We start from the raw sequence: 20807 nt of genomic DNA, 5'->3' as shown, positions 1-20807 counted from the left end.
TGAAAAAACTGTCGCATGCCCACGAGCGTTCAAGCATGTCTGATGTAATCACACGTGATTCAAATCCATATGGTTTTTGAAAAAAATAATAAGGTCTGATACTTTTCTAATAGACCTCATATGTCTTAAAAAGCTTTAGGAGAGAGGAGAGGAAAAAAAATCCATTACGCTACTTGCTCAAACGTGGTTATGGTCCCTGTCTTAACCAGGAACTGGTCTACTCCAACAAGACCCACAATGTTTCCACATGGGACATCCTCGATAGGCTCTACATACCGACCCATCATCAGAATTGTCCTGATGAAGAAAGAGAAGAATGCTTTGCCAGAAATGTAATAAAAACAAATACACAAATTACCAGCCTCCTGTGACCCTTACCTGGAGTGAGTATAGAAAATGAATGTATGAATGAATGAATGAAAAATAAGAACAAAACAAAGAGCGGTATATGCCCCCGCTCATATGTTAAATTTCGTGTATGGTTTTAATTTAAAGGCGACAATTAAGTTGGAAAATTATTCCTATACCAAAAGACTGGTGCTTTGAATACTGTATATCGTGTATTTCTATACTGCAAGATTACCGCTTTACAATTGGAATGTGGTGTATTGACCCCTATTTTCACAAGGAACTACTCCTCCAGCCTCCCACAAGACACCACAGTGAACTGTTTTCAAACAGACATGGTGTTTTTTTTTACTGCATGAAAATAAATATTGAGACAGTGCCCATGGCAGCTTTTTAAGGAACCTTCCTCACGCCTATCCCAATTCACCTAGAAATGGTTCCAATCACATAAAGTGTAACTGCATGGAAATGAAAATCAAGATGGCGCCCACAGAGACCATAATGGATGAAAGATGACCCCCGATTTTTTCAAAGAGCGTTCCTCTAGAGTCTAGGCTATTCCAATTCACCAAGTGTGGAAATGAAATGTGTACAGACGGATGAAAGCATAATGACCTGAACTTCACTAAGCAGGGGCATAATAAGCTCACCTCTGGATGGGTTTGAGGTAGAGGTCCTCTTTTTTGCCAGGACTGAAGTTGGGTCCCATAATGCGCACCTTCTGGCCTGTGGACACGCAACCGGAGAAGACGCGGCCAAAGGCATAGAAGCGACCTTTGTCACTGGTTGGGACCATTTTGGAAATATACATCATGAGAGGAGCCTTGGGATCACAGTTCTTTATGCCTGAGTGGAGAACAGAAAGATCTCTCTGAACTGTCTAAATCTATAAACACATCTGGACACCATGTGTTGTTGTCTGCACAGCTAAAGGCAAAGGTTTACATACACCTTGGTTAAAAACTTTCAAACCAAATCTTCCCTGATTCCATACCTTTTCATTTAACCAAATAATGTCTTAAATCCAGAGCTGCAACTCACAGCTATTGTTTGCTTTTGTGTACAATGCATCCGGAAACTATTCACATCCAGAAGCTATACACAACTATTCACTAATCCAAAATGGATGAAATTCTCAATTTTTTCCCTCAAAATTTGATTCACAACAACTCATAGTGACAACATGAAAAATATTTTTTTTGCAAATTTTTAATAAATTTGCAAATTTATTAAAAATAAAAAACAAATCACATGCATATAATTATTCACACCCTTTGCTCAATACTTTGTTGATGCACCTTTGGCAGCAATTACAACTTCAAGTCTTCTTGAATATGATGTCACAAGCTTGGTGCACCTGTCTTTTGGCAGTTTTGTCCATTCCTCTTTGCAGCACCTCTCAAGCTCCATCAGGTTGGATGGGGACTGTCGGTGCACAGCCATTTTCAGATCTCTCCAGAGATGTTCAATCAGATTCAGGTCTGGGCTCTGGCTGGGCCACTCAAGGACATTCACAGAGTTGTCCTGAAACCACTCCTTTGATATCTTGCCTGTGTGCTTAGGGTCATTGTCCTGCTGAAAGATGAACAGTTGACCCAGTCTGAGGTCAAGAGTGCTCTGGAGCAGGTTTTCTTCCAGGATGTCTCTGTACATTGCTGCATTCATCTTTCCCTCAATCCTGACTAGTCTCCCAGTTCCTGCCACTGAAAAATATCCCCACAGCATGATGCTGCCACCACCATGCTTCACTGTAGGGATGATGCCTAGTGTCCTCCAAAGATGACGCCTGGCATTCACGCCAAAGTGTTCAATCTTTGTCTCATCAGACCAGAGAATTTAGTTTCTCATGGTCTGAGAGTACTTCAGGTGCCTTTTGGCAAACTCCAGGCAGGCTGCCATGTGCCTTTTACTAAGGAGTGGCTTCTGTCTGGCCACTTTACCATACAAGCCCGAATGGTGGATTGCTGCAGAGATGGTTGTCCTTCTGGAAGGTTCTCCTCTCTCCACAGAGGAATGCTGGAGCTCTGACAGAGTGACCATCGGGTTCTTGCTCACCTCCCTGACTAAGGTCCTTCTCCCCCGATCACTCAGTTTAGACGGGCGGCCACCTCTAGGAAGAGTCCTGGTGGATCTGAACTTCTGATGCAGGCCAATGTGCTCATTGGCACCTTCAAAAGAGCAGAAATGTTTCTGTACCCTTCCCCAGATTTGTGCCTTGAGACAATCCTGTCTCAGAGGTCTACAGACAATTTCTTTGACTTCATGCTTAGTTTGTGCTCTGGCATGCACCGAGGTCTACAGACAATTTCTTTGACTTCATGCTTAGTTTGTGCTCTGGCATGCACCGTCAACTGTGGGACCTTATATGTAGACAGGTGTGTACCTTTTCAAATCATGTCCAATCAACTGAGTTTACCCCAGGTGGACTCCAATTAAGCTGTAGAAACATCTCAAGAATGATCAGTGGAAACAGGATGCACCTGAGCTTAATTTTGAGCTTTGTGACAAAGACTGTGAATACTTATGTACGTGTGATTTCTTAGTTTTTTTTTTAATAAATCTGCAACAATCTCAAACTTTTTTCCACATTGTCATTATGGGATACTGTGTGCAGAATTTTGAGGGAAGAAATGAATTTCATACATTTTGGAATAAGGCTGTAACAAAATGTGGCAAAAGTGAAGCACTGTGAATACTTTTTGGATGCAATGTTATGTCTTACTAACCCATGGCAGCCTCATCATCTCCAGGGCCTTCGTAGAGCAGCTCACAACGATACCTCTGTGCTGTGACAGGGGAAGGCAGATGGATGGTGATCATTTGGAGAAGGGCCTCCCCAGCAGGCAGCCAGCGACGCATCACAGCCTTCAGAAGGGGTTTCCCCTCCTTGTCCTTATCTTCTGTGTCCAGTTTGATGCCCAGCTTCTCAATTAGCTTGGCTACTTCTTCCTTCTTGAAATTCATTATCGCATCAAACACCTATGAGCAGAGCAACAGAAGAAAGAATGAACTCTCCCAGTCTAGATGTGTCGTCATCACGGACCTTCATGACAGCATCCAAAGAGATGTACAAAATTAAATGATTTAAAAGTACTCATATGCATCTAAATAAAGAAATTAAAGTAATCATGACACCAATAAACCCTCATCAAAGCCTTCCATAAAATAAACAAAAAAATTCCTGGTGACTGGTACTAGATTTTTTTCACCTTAAAAATTGGATCCAAAACAAGCTGGCTAAAGGTGCGAGGAAATTTTTCACCGTTCGGGCCAGTTGCACTCTTACTGAACTTGCCAGCAGCTGGATCAAAATATCTAGGAGGGGAACCACAAAAAAAGTTTTTAGATATTTCATCACAACACTTACATGTCTTTAACATGTTAATTTTTAAACACTGGCACAATAAATGCTACAAGTAACAGGATGCGGTATCACAGAAAGCCAAGCCCATCCATGGGAAGTACCACTGACCGATAAGGGACGTGGCTGACATTAATGAGTCCAACCAGTGGCTAGAAAAGGTCTCCTTAAAGGACAGTACAGAGGCTCTGATCATAGCAGCACAAGAACAGGTCCTAAAAACCAGATCCATAGAGGCAGGAGTCTACCACAGCTGAGAGGACCCAAGCTGCAGGCTGTGCAAATGTGCCCCAGAGACAGTCCAGCACATAGCAGGATGCAAGATACAAGCTGGGACAGGGTACACTGAGAGAGGCACAACCAAATTCGCTGTTTCGCAGTTGTGAATCTCGTGCCATCTCACAGTCCGTGACTCACGTGAGAGGTCAGTTTCAACAGAGTTTCAATTTAATGCACAGTGTAAACAAACCTTGTGAAGTATGGACAATAAGACAACATCAGGGCAGAGGTGCTACACCTCTTCTAGATAACCCTCTCAACTTGGGAAAACGTGTCATCATCATAATCGCCTGTGAACTCGCTGGATCAACGCCATCCACATCCTCGCTTTGCCATTGTTCACATGCACTGTGAGACACCAGAACTCTGCTGTCACTACGGTGCATTCTGGGAAGCGCAGGGGGCCACCAGGGGGATTATGGGAAACATTAAAGTACCAAACAGCTGGAATAGTGTAAGGAACACCTGTGCTGCATATGGATTACAAATCCCAATGGAAGACACTTTCATAGGTGGTTGAGGTCTCTGTCCAAAAGAGTGCAGTACTAGCAACAGCTAAGAACACATGGGTGATTCTTTAACTACGGGCACTATTGGCCTTGTAAATGTAATTTCCACCACACCATTGCCTTACAATATAAAGCGCCTTGGGGCAACTGTTTGTTGTGATTTGGCACTATATACATCTGCTCTGATGTTACTGTTTATCTCCATAGAAACTACCCACACAACCTTTCATACAAACTTTTTAAAGGGACATTATTGTTGTGGTGGAAATTACGGCAATAGTGTGGGACAACTACATTTCGTTTAAAAAATCACAACAGTTGTATGACATTGAATACCCCAATTATGTTTTGATTATTTTACTGATATTTTATTCAGAGATATTTTAAAACATTAGAAAAAAACGTTTGTTTACTATTCATTTTTATCATTGAAGATCATAAGTCTGGGTGTGAGACAAGCACAAAACGGCAATATTTGCATATAATGATGCTGAAAAAAGGTGAAAAAGTCATCATAGACTACTAGGACAAATTTCTTAAAACACTTTCATTGTAAAGATAACTATAAAAGTGTGAAATTTCCCCTTTTTTCTTTTTTTTTCATAAAATATGATCAAGGGACATAAAAGTGCCCGTAGTCTAAGAATCACCCACATATACCATCCCCTGGGGAAGGTTGGCCCGGGGGGAATATAGGTAGTCTCTCGAGAGTTGAGCAAGACAACTTGTTGTGTCATCAGTTATGAGAACACAAGTGGCTTCATAATCCAAAGGCAGAAGCACAAACACAGTTACAGGTGAGACATGGAACACCAGTTGTAGGGAGAGGGGGCAAGGACAGCTTTGTGGCTTGGTCAGGGCATGCCAGCCTATTCTGTCTGTGGCAACAGCCTCCAGCTGTTTGGAATTGAGATCAGCCCATTTCAGGTACGATTTCAGATTGTCCTTGAGTCTTTTCCAAACTCCAATAATAAAATAATGCATGCCAATAATAAGAAGTACACTACAACAATGCACAAAAATCCAAAATTGATGAGCTGACGATACAGAAAAAAACCCCAAAAAAAAAACAGTACTCCAGTGCGATACTCTGGAAAATAGAATACACACACACATACATACATGCATACATAGAGAGAGGTTTCATTTACTTGTCACCCCATAGTTTCTTCATCATGTCCTCCACTTTCTTACACCGCTCTGCTGGTCCCAACTGAGCATACCCTTTTGCAGCAAACTTCGCAACATACATCTCAGCAAACTGCTTCAATGTAAAAGCCCATCCATGAAGGCCAGAACCAAACCCAACTGTACCAATCACAGGATCAATCTAAAGAAAACAAAAATCCAATTTTTATTCAAACACAGTCATGGACAAATAAAACAGGAGGCAGCAAATGTATTTTAAAAATCTCAGTGTCTGTAGACAACTGAGTGGACTTTTGAGTGCTCCTCACCATTATGTTACCCATTGGTCCTCCGTCTTCCTCTCCATAGGTGGAAATAATAACGTTGACGTTTTCAACTATACGCTGAAAGGTGTGGTAGAGCTCCTCGGGCTCCAGCTGAAGCTCAAGCAAAGCCCGGTCCATCTTGTTCATCATCAGAACAGGCTTGATGCGCTCAGCAATAGCCTGCCGCAGTACAGTCTCAGTCTGGACACACACACCTGACAGAGAAGTAGAATGGGTGACACTAGGTGACAAATATAGTGTGTATGTGATGTAGGACATGTGACGGCATTAAATGCTACTCAATTACCTGAGACACAGTCCACCACCACCAGGGCTCCATCAGTTACCCTGAGGGCAGCAGTAACCTCAGAAGAGAAATCAACATGACCCGGAGAGTCAATCAGGTTGATCAGGAAGCCACTGCCATCTTTACACTGTTTGATAAATGCCAAGTCATTGTCGCTGAGCTCATAGAACAAGGAGATTGCCCTGAATAAGAGCCAAAGAAAGTGACAACACCGGAGATAAGTATTACTGCACTGTATTTCAGATAGGTTGTTGCAATATTTTAGTCACCAAACCTCCTTCAGATTAGGTAAATGTGCTAAATGGAAACTAGCTAGAGTGAAAGGATTTCAATACATTTACCGAGGCCTGAATAAAGCCCCGTGTTTATTACTGGAATTAGCCTCGAACATCCTGAGAGGAATGCAAACTGTATTTACTGCATCTCTAACATTTCTGATGCTAAAGTTTCATCCCCATGAATTGCAATTGTAGTGACAACAGAATAACTAATGTGAATCAACCTAGCAAATACTGCAGTATATGGCAAATAAACTGAGAAAACAACAGCACCAACTGGCATTAAGAAAGTAGAGATGCTGATGAAGCCTGTGTGTAGCAGGATCAAACCAGAAACTGTCTTCAAGTATCTGAATTTATAACTAGGTTGTGTTACTGAATGTAAATGTTTCTGGACAGGGTGTTCCCATTTGTTTCTGGATCTTTTTTAAATTTAGTTTTTTCATCCCGAGACACATGTCCTTATTACTAATAATGAAAATACAGTAGCTTAAAATATACATGAAAATGTCCAAGGTCTTTCAATGTACTAGCTAACCCACAGCTAAAATTATGCACATCAGAGCTGACCAGACAAGAAAAAATGGTCAGAACATGTTGAACACAAAGTATTTAACTGGACCTTGTTAATTTCACCCGGTTCTTACTGTAATACTGTCTCTTATAGAGTACAAACTCAAACTATTTCACACTTTTTAATTTATTCAAAGTCACAGTGAAAAAACAGGCTTGGATTCTGAAGAGCTTCTCTCTCACAGGAGATCCATCCGTTCAGAACCTCGAACAATGGACTAAAACAGTTTTTATAAAGCACAACATGGGCAGGACAAAGACGAGACCTGCAATACACCTAGTGGTGCAACCTGGACACATCTTCAGTGACTCTCCCGAGATCACTGGGTGTTTCGGGTCTTAGTCATACACCCTCACTCGGGCGACCCAGCCGGGGGTGATCAGTCCCCCGACTTGTGTCCAGGTAGCGCACTACGCCACGCCTCCCCCCTCCTCAACCAGAGCCACCGTGAAGCCTTCTCAGCTGCTTCCAAGATGTTCTTGGTGGCTCTTCACCTATGCAGTCCGCAAATCCCAAGGAGTCCAAGGACGCGGTGTAGGGATCTGCCTGCAAAGCCCCTGCAGCCCACCTCAAGTGGCTCGCAGCAGGCATTCCAACCGTTCCTCCGGCACTCAGCCACAAGCTCTGCATATTTTGCTCTCTTCTTCTCCTGGGCTTCCTCCATTCTGTCCTCCCAGGGAACTGTTAGCTCAAGGAGCACCACCTGCCGGCTGGATGTTGACATCAACACCATGTCTGGACGGAGTGTCGTGGCTGCGATGTTGTCCGGGAATCGCAACTGTCTTCCCAGATCGACCAAGAGAGATCGACCAGATCAACCACCTTATCTTGCAAAATCCTTCCCTTATTGGTCCTGTGGGCATTCAAGGGAGGTCCCACCCCCCCTGCCAATAACCCGCATGATAACGGGACATATGATTTATATTGTAACTTGAATCTCTTTGTTCTAAGTGGTAAAAACCAGTTCAACATGCATTTAGACAAATAACAGACTAAAAGTCTATCAAACTAAGAATATAACCATTTAAGTAAAGTAATTACTTCATGTCAAAACAAATAGCAAAGAAAACAAAATAATAGATAAACACACAAATATATCTAACAACCACAACATACATTTTCAATTTAAAACCTTCACTGGATGTACAACAGGGGTCACCAACTCTGCTCCTGGAAATCACCTGCCCCGGATTTTGGTTACATTTTATTGATATGGTCATTCTTACATTTTATGGACATGTACAGTATATCATCAAATTTATCTTCCTTCTCAATTGGAATATTTTTCATATCATTATTTTCTATGTTTTATTTCTAGACTATGATTATTATTATTATTTTCATTTACATTATTGTAACTTGTGGTCTTGCTGGGGAAATTAAATTTTAATATTATTATATATGGAAGTACATAATGATCAATGACAATAAAGGAAAAGAATGAATTTTTCCAACTTTCCTGGCCACACCCACAGCTCATGAAATACTTGGTGGTGAGGTGTGCTCAGCCAGTCAATTGCTGGGAAACACCAAACTTGACTAATTAGTTGTGGTTGTAGCAGGTGATCTCCAGGAGCAGGTTTGGTGAACCCTGTGTGTGTGCATGTATGTGTGTGTGCAGCCCCAAAATCCGTACGTTGATTTGATGGTAATACAGCGCTCTTGTTCATCTTTGCGTGTGTCTGTGAAGCGGGTCTCTCCAGCCCGAGCAGAAGCAATGATTCCCGCCTTGGACACCAGGGAGTCAGTCAGAGTTGACTTTCCGTGATCAACATGGGCAATCACAGACATGTTCCTGATGTTGGACTTCTTGTCCATGATGGCACGGATCTGATCCACAGTGAAGTTCACCTGGGGGAGCACAGGAAGTGGTAGGTGTTACATCCAGCAAAACTGTATTTTGTTTCACACATCGCTCTTTATTTAACTACCATATGATTATCTCTGCAGCAGATACAAGCCAAGTTATAAAAAGAAAGATATGTCTGAAACTGAATCTATAAGCCTGACCAGCCCATGTGAGCAAACACTAACTTTACCATATGTCTTCAGAAAAAGCTACAGATCAGGAATTACTGAGTCATAAATCAGTTGCTGCAGAATGGGCGGAACTTTTCCATCTCACAATCAAATGAACAGCAGACCCAGTCCCACACAGGCCCTGAGGCCCACTGGGCAGGTGCCTCATCCTTGAGGCATGGAGCTGATGAGTGTCCACGACTACCCCTGGATGACATCCCAGTCCACTGCATAGTGAAGTACTCATTATTTAAATTTATTCTCTGAAAATATTCATAAAGATTATACTCAAATGTATCCAGAGCAAGTAAAACAGTTAAAGTGTTTCCTAAATGAATAAATCTACAATCAGTATAAAATATTATGTCGATATGAATGTGTAAGGTATTCTAAGCACTAAGAAAAACATGGCATCAATTTTAGTTAGGCTGTCAACAAATGTGCACCAAATTAAGCCATTATAACAGGGCTGTAGTTATCAGGTAGTGCTAATCTTCCCTTGTGAAAGGTGTTATTGAATTGCTGCAATATAGCAAATACAAATACATTCCCCATACAAAACTAGCAGTCACTGACCCATGACAGAGCATTACCCTGTGAAATTGAATAAGAAAAGTCACAGAGTGTTAATAGATGAGACGAGATTGCTATTGTGTAACAAGTATGAGGTTTATTAGATAATAAACCGACCCTTTTATTTTTTTTTTAACTATATGGATTTGAATGACGTGCGATTACACCAATCATGCTTGAACCCTCGTGCACATGCGTGAGTTTTTTCACGCGTGTCGGTGACGTCATTTCCCTGTGGGCAGGCCTTGAGTGAGATGTGGTCCCGCCCTCTCGGCTGAATTCCTTAGTTTCACACGCTGCTCGAGACGGCGCGCGTTGCTTTATCAAACTTTTTTCTGGACCTGTGAGGAATATCCGAGTGGACACTATTCGAGAAATTAAGCTGGTTTTCGGTGAAAAGTTTAACGGCTGATGAGAGATTATGGGGTGTTTCTGTCGGTGTAAGGACTTCCCACGGAGCGGGACGTCCTGCAGCACTTCCAGGCACCGTCATCGGCCTGTTTCGACCTGAAAACATCCTAATTTAAGGCTTAATTCACCCAGGATGTCGTGAGAGAACAGAGAAGATTCAGAAGAGGCCGGCATGAGGACTTTATGCGGACATTCCACTGTTTAAGGACATTTTCAATGAAAGACGTGCGCGCAAATTCGCTGCGTCGTTTCCGTGATGACTCGGCAAATCTGTGTGCGCCGCGACAGGAAAAACACCTCCGTGTTGAAAACCATTTGTAAAATTCAGGCGGCTTTTGATGGCTTTCAACAAGTGAGTAACTGAGAAATTGTTTAACAGCTTAGGCATGTTCCAACTTGCCCGTTAAGGTTTCCAACCGAGGTGTTTTTCCTGTCGCGACCCCCCGCGGTCGGGTCCGGCCCAACATGCGACTCTGCCCACACGTTCTTTCATTACAAAATCTCCGTTAACAATGGAATGTCCGAATAAACTCCTCATGCCGACTTCTTCTGAAAGTTCTCTGTTCTCTGACGACTTACTGGGTCAACAGAGCCTGAAATGTGGAAGTTTTTAACTTGAAACGGCGAGACGCTGCCGCCTCGAAGCGCAGATCGCCGTCAGGCGCCGTGGGCCGTCCTTACGGCGACACTACCAGACCAAAATCTCTCATCAGCCGTTAAAATTTTTACCGAAAACCAGCTGAATTTATCGAATGGTGTCCACTCAGTTGTGCCTTACAGTTTTGAAAAAATTTTGATCAAACAAAGCAGCAGTCTCTGAGCCATTCCTAAACAATGAAAAAATCAACGAGAGGGTGGATGACTCCTCACTCAAAGACTGCCCACAGGCGAATGACGTAACCGACAGGCGTGAAAAACTCTCGCATGCCCACTAGGGTTCAAGCATGTCTGATGTAATCACACGTGATTCAAATCCATATGGTTTTTGAAAAAAATAATAAGGTCGGATACTTTTCTAACAGACCTCGTAGATACATGTGCAGGTAGGCAGCACTGACAATACTCTATAGGAATTCAAAATTCTGTACAATTTTGAAAGTCTGAAGTTATCTTATCTGAGAATTTTTGTCCCCTGCCATGAAATAAGGGGAACCACTGAAATGGACTCCGTCTGTGTGTCCGTCCGTCACGTTTTGAGGGCTCTATATTTCCCTCTTACCCCTTGCATACATAGGACACACCCATACTATATTGTACAGAGACAAATGTGACATCCAGGCATACAGTATGACCTTGCTCCAGATGTTCAAGGCCATCCAAGATAATGACCGACAAAGATACCTACCACCTGACACCAGATTGTCACTTTATTTCTCCAAATATCACTTCTACAGCTTACAATTTTATTGAACACCTATAGGAAATCATGCATCCTGACTCCCTTGACCTGACTGCATTTGACCTTGGACCTCAAGGTCAAACATGACAAAGAGTGAAAAAAGGTCCTGTCTGACCCCAGACATGGTTACTTTCACTTTTATCCACACATTTTGGTCTGAAGAAATTTACACATAACAGTACACATGCACTTCAATTTCAGCAGTGATTTGTAGTCTTCAGTGAACTTGCCTCCACCTGTTATATATCATTCCATAGAAACTCATGTTTTCAATGCCCCCAAATATCTGTTAACACTTGCATCTACATATCACATGTACTGTACATATCTGCACAATCGGCCGGGAACCTCAGCCAAGTATAGGTTTGTTTTTTGTTATTGTTGTTATTATTATAAGAAATTAATTATTAAACTCCATACTAAGTACATAATACCTAATATGACTGTTACTAAATAATCATAACAAATCAAGCTAAACTAACTACTCACAGAACACTTTCCTCAATAAAGCTTAGTTACACCCCTGTTATAGTAGGACCGGGGGGAAAAAAGAACTGCAAAATGCTGTGTCCAGATTTTTTTAAATTTATTACTTTTAGCAACTAATTTGGAGAGGGTGGGTGGGGGGGGGGGGGGGGTATAATGTTGAAATATATAGAGAGAAGTGTGGCGGAGGTTAAGTCATCACTGTGCCTGCTGGTGTCCAAGCTATCTCATGCAGTTGACTGGTTTAGACAGAATTCTACCTGGGTGGGGGAGTCATAAAGGAAAGCGTTAGCTATGTTTTGATGTTCTTCTGGCTCTTGCTCAAAATGTTTCTTTCGTTCTTTTTTTTTTTTTTAGCAATTTCTTAAACACTGCGAAGCAGAGGAATGACATTAGGAAATGTTAACATTCTTGCTTTATGCCATCATAAAGCTCTGTAACAGCCAAACTCTAGGTTATTGGTGTTCACAAGGTGATTTGTGATTTGGTGTTTACAATCTACATCAATGTCCACTAAGAGCAAGCATAAACTAGAGAAGAATGATGACATCAAGAACACTGAAAACAGTCTTTGTTTGAGTAACTGCATCAACATTACATTCTTGACTAAATTAAAAGGAAAATAGTATCTCACTGGTGAAAGTAATAAACAATGCCAAAAAGGTTGGTGGTGGCTATCATATTAGCTATAAAATTATTAATGTGTACTGTAGACGCTGTGACTACGTAAATACTGGGGCCTACTCACTAAAATGCTTTCTATTAACTAGCCGCAATACATAATTTACTAAACTTCTGTCCTAGTGAAATATAAACTGTTTTATAAACACAACAATGCAGTTTTCATGTGGCATTCAGCTGGAAAATAATACTGGTTAGCAGTGGTGGGTACAGCTAACCAAAAAGTTAGCTTTGATAACATTAATCAGATAAATGAAAAGTTATCTTTTATGATGATAAACCGATACACTGCTAAAAAATTTAGCTTTATTACAGATAACCGATAACTTTTAGTATTGATTTGGACGCGGCCACATCAGATTACACTGTCAGCATCTGATAAACCAGTTTCACTTTAAGCGCCACAGGGGCTGCTGGGTAAATTCAAGGATCACAAACACAAAGAACACACGAAAAATGAATAAATAAAAAAATAAAACCCCAAACACTGTCATCATCTTTCAAAAGCAGTAAAACACAGTATTAGAAGTCACAGTTTACCTTGGTATTAGATACACCTTCATTTACAAGCTAAAAGCTGCCGCTTTTTTCACATGCTTTGAACCCTGTGACTTAAACAACCGAAATACATCCATTAATGCATTGATTGGCAGAATAAAATACTCATAGTAAATATAAATTCTTACCTGCTAGTTTCAGTGGGATTCATCTGATTAAATAATCCACATAAAGCATCCTTTTTAAAAAAAATCCAAAACAGTGTCTAAACATGAAGAAAAGTCCCTCCCTCTGTTCACACAGCTGCGCCGTGAGAGCTCATCTCCTCCACCTAGTCTTGGCGATTAAATTACAGCCACAAAGAAATAAAATAAAACAATGTTAAAGTTAGTCTGTTTTGTTTTTGTGTTGAGTGGACGGGTCACTGTAACGTCCAAAGTGAACCTGAACTACACTACCCACAATGCTCCCTGCATCGAGCGGCCAATCACTTTTTGCGATTAATGATGACGTCATCAGCAAGTGGCAGGCAGCCAGTCTGCTAAAAACACAATAAACGGACTAAAATGTTTGATTTTAGGGTTTACAAACTTTTTTGACGTTAAACTTTACCAGCAAAAAAATGTTATCGGACTGAAAGTTAATGGAACTAAATTTATTGGAAGATAACTGGTCCGATGATGGTTTTAAAACTTATCTGAAAAGCTAATCCGACAGCAAAAACATTAGCTTCGATAATTATCTGCTATCGGATTAGCTGAACTGTGCCCGCCAATGCTGGTTAGTACCAATGCACTCCCATCACATAATAGTATTGTTGGTTAGCACCCATGTAAGCTTAGCAAATATTTACCTTGGAAATAAGGCTGTCAAGCGTTCTGCTTCTGTGATGTCTTTGCACCATTCACATAAAGGCTTGGAGTCAAACCCAATTCTAATACTGTGTTATGTCAAAGGAACTAGTTTTTCATTATCTATCCAGACTGTTCAGAGATTTAAAGTTCTTCAAATAACACAGTTTTGAATAAATCTGACCTTCAAATGAGACTAAAACCACAATGAGTCAAAATAATTGTGTATGGAGTTTGTTTTTCTTCTTCATGCATCACAACTCCAACTCCCTTGATTGTTTGCCTTGGTCACATAAAGACATTTGCCATCTTAACAATGCCACCAAGTCATAAACCTACTCGCTGAAAAAAAATATTCTGCTTGAAATTGGAAACAAAACTTGCTATTTCTTCAAAAACTGCATATTGTTTTGAGTTAAGAATGTGTAATGATTGGCGTTCTCCCTTACCACTGTTGCTAATTTGCTTATTTATGGGGTAGATAAGGTTTATGCGCATGTGTTGCTGTATAAGTTAATTAAATTGCAACAATACAAAAGCTGACAGGGCTGGATATTGACTTTCAAAACTGTTGTGACAAAGATCAAATTGCTCCAAAAATACTGAGTAGTGAAAATTTCCTTGTCATTCAGTACCAAATTTCAAAAGTGAAACCGTAAATCTCAGCGTCTGTGAGGAAATATCACCACACAGGCATGCTTGTAACAGGATCTGAGAATGCTGGTTATTAGTTGGCTACCGTCATAGACATGTATAAACGAAAAACATTACGCCAAGGAAATTTTTAAAAGTTGTGAAAATAGGGGAGACTGATTGAACGGTCTCCCCTAAAAATCAGTCCACCTTTTGCATCTGTGCATGCATCATTAGCCGCGGTTCACGGATTAAAACCCCGTTTCTGCTTCAAACTGCACTCTAGTCATCATCTATCTCAGCGAGATAACTGAAGCTTTTGTACAACAATCATTTCCACATAAATTCAGCATTATTCATCATCAAAGGCGGCGGAAGCGATCAGAGCACCACGGCTAAATGAGCTGCTAACTGATGTGTTCACTGCGCGTCAGTCATTTCAAAGCATCACGGAATTTCGCCAAGTTTCTGCTTAAAACAGACTTTACAATGATTTAAGAGGTTTTACCTTTATCATCTGAAGGTTAATAATCCCATTAATCCATTTGATTGCTTTGAGTGAAGAGACCCCATCTCAGACGTACTGCTGTGGTCCGAAATGACGCGTGCGCAGATGCAAAAGGCGGACTGATTTTTAGGGGTGGATCGTTCGGTCAACGATACCAGAGAACCTGGTCTTTTATCATCACATTACAATTAATGTATCACATATTTCTGTAGTTCACTTGAGGATAGGGATGCACCGATCCACAATTTTTCCCTTACGGAACAATTCAGTTCATTTTTCGGAAAATCCGTGCTTGGTGACACAGACCATTTGAAATCGAGAGCCGGCGGAAATTTGCCATTACCAAACTCTCGGCTGCGATGCGCGGAAGAAACAACTTGGCTTCAAATCAGAAATGTCCCCCCTCCCCCTCCTCACACGCAGCAGTAAACAGAGCAGAAAGCAGGCAGCACTAGACAGGTTTCACAGATGTGGTTTCTCTCTGGTACCGGATTGGGAAATTCCGATCCACGAATTATGTCGGTATCGGAACCTGATACCGATCCTGGATCGATTCAGCCCCAACCCTACTTAAGGAAGCAAAATATTAATTTCAGCAATTTTGCCTGTGTTCTTAACACGGCTGCACAGGGAACAAAAACAAAAACGCTGCGCCCTCTACTGTTCTGGCAGTGAATTGCATTGCGACGCTCACCAACCCAGATGGAGACTTTGAAAGGTTCACAACTGCGTCAAAGCGGTTACATGGCCACGGAGTTACGGAGTAGCAGAAGCATAAAAAGGCTTTTATTCCCTGGGCCGAGATCCCCGCAGGTTAAACGTAGCAGACACGGAATATATGTTTTAGCATGCATGCAGTCTCGTATAAATTTTATGAAAGGCACACCAATGTACATTTTGGTAGCATAATGTTCATTTGCAATTGTTGTCATGTGGTTTCTTTATGTTGTTTAGACTGCAGCGACTCTCTGGCACACATCTGATTATGGGATATCTCAATAGGGTGAATAAACCTAAATTATCTTAACTGATAATTTTGTTATTTTAGTCTACTAAATGAGAAACTTTCTCGCTGATGTTTGGAGTTGTGTGGAGGTAGTAATACCCTTTGGAATGCTTGAATAATCATGTCAGTCGCACAAAGAAATCAAATAATAGCAAAAACATATTAATTGCGCCCAGAATGTTGGTATATTGGTTGTTGAACTTTCCTAGCATCGAATGTAAAGCCCAGGTCACACGGCACTAACGAAGGACACCGAAGCCAAAACAAAACAAGAAATCGGGACTTAAGTTGACTTCCGGAGACATCGTTTAACCAGCGTCCAGCTTCGATTGGTCAGCCGCTCTGTGGGGCGTCACTACATCCGAATGGTTAGCCGCTCCTGAGGCGTCATAACATCTGATTGGTTAGCCACTCTGTGAGATGTCATAACATCCGATTGGTTAGCCACTCAGTGAGGTGTCATAACATCCGATTGGTTAGTCGCTCCGTGAGGCGTCATAACATTTGAACGGTTAGCCGCTCAGTGAGGCGTCATAACATTTGAACGGTTAGCCGCTCCATGAGGCGTCATAACATTTGAACGGTTAGCCGTTCCGTGAGGTGTCATAACATCTGATCGGTTAGCTGCTCTGTGAGGTGTCATAACATCCAATCAGTTAGCTGCTCAGCAAGGTGTCATAACATCCGATTGGTTAGCTGCTCAGTGAAGTGTCATAACATCGGATCAGTCAGTCACTCTGTGAGGTGTCATAACATCCGATTGGTTAGCCGCTCCGTGAGGTGTCATAACATCCGATTGGTTAGCCGCTCAGTGAGGTGTCATAACATCAGATCAGTCAGTCACTCTGTGAGGCGTCTTAATATCCGATCAGTTAGCCGCTCAGTGAGGTTTCATAACATCCGATTGGTTAGCTGCTCAGCGAGGCGTCATAACATCCGACTGGTTAGCCGCTCAGTGAGGTGTCATAACATCAGATCAGTCAGTCACTCCGTGAGGTGTCATAACATCTGATCGGTTAGCCACTCAGTGAGGTGTCATAACATCCGATTGGTTAGCCGCTCAGTGAGGTGTCATAACATCTGATTGGTTAGCCGCTCAGTGAGGTGTCATAATATCGGATCAGTCAGTCACTCCGTGAGGTGTCATAACATCCAATTGGTTAGCCGCTCCGTGAGGCGTTATAACATTTGAACGGTTAGCCGTTCCGTGAGGTGTCATAACATCTGATCAGTTAGCTGCTCTGTGAGGTGTCATAACATCCGATCAGTTAGCTGCTCAGCAAGGCGTCATAACATCCGATTGGTTAGCTGCTCAGTGAGGTGTCATAACATCGGATCAGTCACTCCGTGAGGTGTCATAACATCCGATTGGTTAGCCGCTCCGTGAGGTGTCATAACATCCGATTGGTTAGCCGCTCAGTGAGGTGTCATAACATCAGATCAGTCAGTCACTCTGTGAGGTGTCTTAATATCCGATCAGTTAGCCGCTCAGTGAGGTGTCATAACATCCGATTGGTTAGCTGCTCAGCGAGGCGTCATAACATCCGACTGGTTAGCCGCTCAGTGAGGTGTCATAACATCAGATCAGTCAGTCACTCCGTGAGGTGTCATAACATCTGATCGGTTAGCCACTCAGTGAGGTGTCATAACATCCGATTGGTTAGCCGCTCAGTGAGGTGTCATAACATCTGATTGGTTAGCCGCTCAGTGAGGTGTCATAATATCGGATCAGTCAGTCACTCTGTGAGGTGCCATAACATCCAATTGGTTAGCCGCTCCGTGAGGCGTTATAACATTTGAACGGTTAGCCGTTCCGTGAGGTGTCATAACATCTGACCAGTTAGCTGCTCTGTGAGGTGTCATAACATCCGATCAGTTAGCTGCTCAGCAAGGCGTCATAACATCCGATTGGTTAGCTGCTCAGTGAGGTGTCATAACATCGGATCAGTCACTCCGTGAGGTGTCATAACATCCGATTGGTTAGCCGCTCCGTGAGGTGTCATAACATCCGATTGGTTAGCCGCTCAGTGAGGTGTCATAACATCAGATCAGTCAGTCACTCTGTGAGGTGTCTTAATATCCGATCAGTTAGCCGCTCAGTGAGGTGTCATAACATCCGATTGGTTAGCTGCTCAGCGAGGCGTCATAACATCCGACTGGTTAGCCGCTCAGTGAGGTGTCATAACATCAGATCAGTCAGTCACTCCGTGAGGTGTCATAACATCTGATCGGTTAGCCACTCAGTGAGGTGTCATAACATCCGATTGGTTAGCCGCTCAGTGAGGTGTCATAACATCTGATTGGTTAGCCGCTCAGTGAGGTGTCATAATATCGGATCAGTCAGTCACTCTGTGAGGTGTCATAACATCCAATTGGTTAGCCGCTCCGTGAGGCGTTATAACATTTGAACGGTTAGCCGTTCCGTGAGGTGTCATAACATCTGACCAGTTAGCTGCTCTGTGAGGTGTCATAACATCCGATCAGTTAGCTGCTCAGCAAGGCGTCATAACATCCGATTGGTTAGCTGCTCAGTGAGGTGTCATAACATCGGATCAGTCACTCCGTGAGGTGTCATAACATCCGATTGGTTAGCCGCTCCGTGAGGTGTCATAACATCTGATTGGTTAGCCGCTCAGTGAGGTGTCATAACATCAGATCAGTCAGTCACTCTATGAGGTGTCATAACATCCGATCGATTAGCCGCTCAGTGAGGTGTCATAACATCAGATCAGTCAGTCACTCTGTGAGGTGTCATAACATCCGATCGGTTAGCCGCTCAGTGAGGTGTCATAACATCAGATCAGTCAGTCACTCTGTGAGGTGTCATAACATCCGATCGGTTAGCCGCTCAGTGAGGTGGAGAGAGCATATCTCACCCATATTGGCCTCTCTTCATTGGCTTCCTGTTAATTCTAGAATAGAATTTAAAATTCTTCTTCTTACTTATAAGGTTTTGAATAATCAGGTCCCATCTTATCTTAGGGACCTCGTAGTACCATATCACCCCAATAGAGCGCTTCGCTCTCAGACTGCAGGCTTACTTGTAGTTCCTAGGGTTTGTAAGAGTAGAATGGGAGGCAGAGCCTTCAGCTTTCAGGCTCCTCTCCTGTGGAACCAGCTCCCAATTCAGATCAGGGAGACAGACACCCTCTCTACTTTTAAGATTAGGCTTAAAACTTTCCTTTTTGCTAAAGCTTATAGTTAGGGCTGGATCAGGTGACCCTGAACCATCCCTTAGTTATGCTGCTATAGACGTAGACTGCTGGGGGGTTCCCATGATGCACTGTTTCTTTCTCTTTTTGCTCTGTATGCACCACTCTGCATTTAATCATTAGTGATCGATCTCTGCTCCCCTCCACAGCATGTCTTTTTCCTGATTCTCTCCCTCAGCCCCAACCAGTCCCAGCAGAAGACTGCCCCTCCCTGAGCCTGGTTCTGCTGGAGGTTTCTTCCTGTTAAAAGGGAGTTTTTCCTTCCCACTGTAGCCAAGTGCTTGCTTACAGGGGGTCGTTTTGACCGTTGGGGTTTTACATAATTATTGTATGGCCTTGCCTTACAATATAAAGCGCCTTGGGGCAACTGTTTGTTGTGATTTGGCGCTATATAAAAAAATTGATTGATTGATTGATTGATTGAGGTGTCATAACATCCGATGGGTTAGCCGCTCAGTGAGGTGTCATAACATCAGATCAGTCAGTCACTCTGTGAGGTGTCATAACATCCGATGGGTTAGCCGCTCAGTGAGGTGTCATAACATCAGATCAGTCAGTCACTCTGTGAGGTGTCATAACATCCGATCGGTTAGCCGCTCAGTGAGGTGTCATAACATCAGATCAGTCAGTCACTCTGTGAGGTGTCATAACATCCGATCGATTAGCCGCTCAGTGAGGTGTCATAACATCAGATCAGTCAGTCACTCTGTGAGGTGTCATAACATCCGATCGGTTAGCCGCTCAGTGAGGTGTCATAACATCAGATCAGTCAGTCACTCTGTGAGGTGTCATAACATCCGATCGGTTAGCCGCTCAGTGAGGTGGAGAGAGCATATCTCACCCATATTGGCCTCTCTTCATTGGCTTCCTGTTAATTCTAGAATAGAATTTAAAATTCTTCTTCTTACTTATAAGGTTTTGAATAATCAGGTCCCATCTTATCTTAGGGACCTCGTAGTACCATATCACCCCAATAGAGCGCTTCGCTCTCAGACTGCAGGCTTACTTGTAGTTCCTAGGGTTTGTAAGAGTAGAATGGGAGGCAGAGCCTTCAGCTTTCAGGCTCCTCTCCTGTGGAACCAGCTCCCAATTCAGATCAGGGAGACAGACACCCTCTCTACTTTTAAGATTAGGCTTAAAACTTTCCTTTTTGCTAAAGCTTATAGTTAGGGCTGGATCAGGTGACCCTGAACCATCCCTTAGTTATGCTGCTATAGACGTAGACTGCTGGGGGGTTCCCATGATGCACTGTTTCTTTCTCTTTTTGCTCTGTATGCACCACTCTGCATTTAATCATTAGTGATCGATCTCTGCTCCCCTCCACAGCATGTCTTTTTCCTGGTTCTCTCCCTCAGCCCCAACCAGTCCCAGCAGAAGACTGCCCCTCCCTGAGCCTGGTTCTGCTGGAGGTTTCTTCCTG

At 42.6% G+C, this 20807-nt stretch overlaps 1 protein-coding gene across 1 annotated transcript in view; it reads right to left on the bottom strand.

Moving 5' to 3' along the window:
* eef2b (eukaryotic translation elongation factor 2b) overlaps positions 1-20807 on the bottom strand; it is a 38629-nt gene that overhangs the window by 16247 nt on the left and 1575 nt on the right. The window contains exons 2-9 of the mRNA XM_034183669.1: positions 8747-8961; positions 6259-6440; positions 5955-6166; positions 5649-5827; positions 3558-3663; positions 3075-3327; positions 999-1194; positions 174-297 (exon numbers count right to left, since the gene is read on the bottom strand). Coding sequence (XP_034039560.1) covers positions 174-297; positions 999-1194; positions 3075-3327; positions 3558-3663; positions 5649-5827; positions 5955-6166; positions 6259-6440; positions 8747-8961 — 1467 coding nt within the window. The remainder of the gene's footprint in view (positions 1-173; positions 298-998; positions 1195-3074; positions 3328-3557; positions 3664-5648; positions 5828-5954; positions 6167-6258; positions 6441-8746; positions 8962-20807) is intronic.

The sequence above is a fragment of the Thalassophryne amazonica genome, chromosome 12, assembly GCF_902500255.1.
Source record: "Thalassophryne amazonica chromosome 12, fThaAma1.1, whole genome shotgun sequence".
Classification (NCBI taxonomy): domain Eukaryota; kingdom Metazoa; phylum Chordata; class Actinopteri; order Batrachoidiformes; family Batrachoididae; genus Thalassophryne; species Thalassophryne amazonica.
The sequence above is the reverse complement of the archived record's forward strand: the minus strand, read 5'-3'. Positions and strand labels throughout refer to the sequence as shown.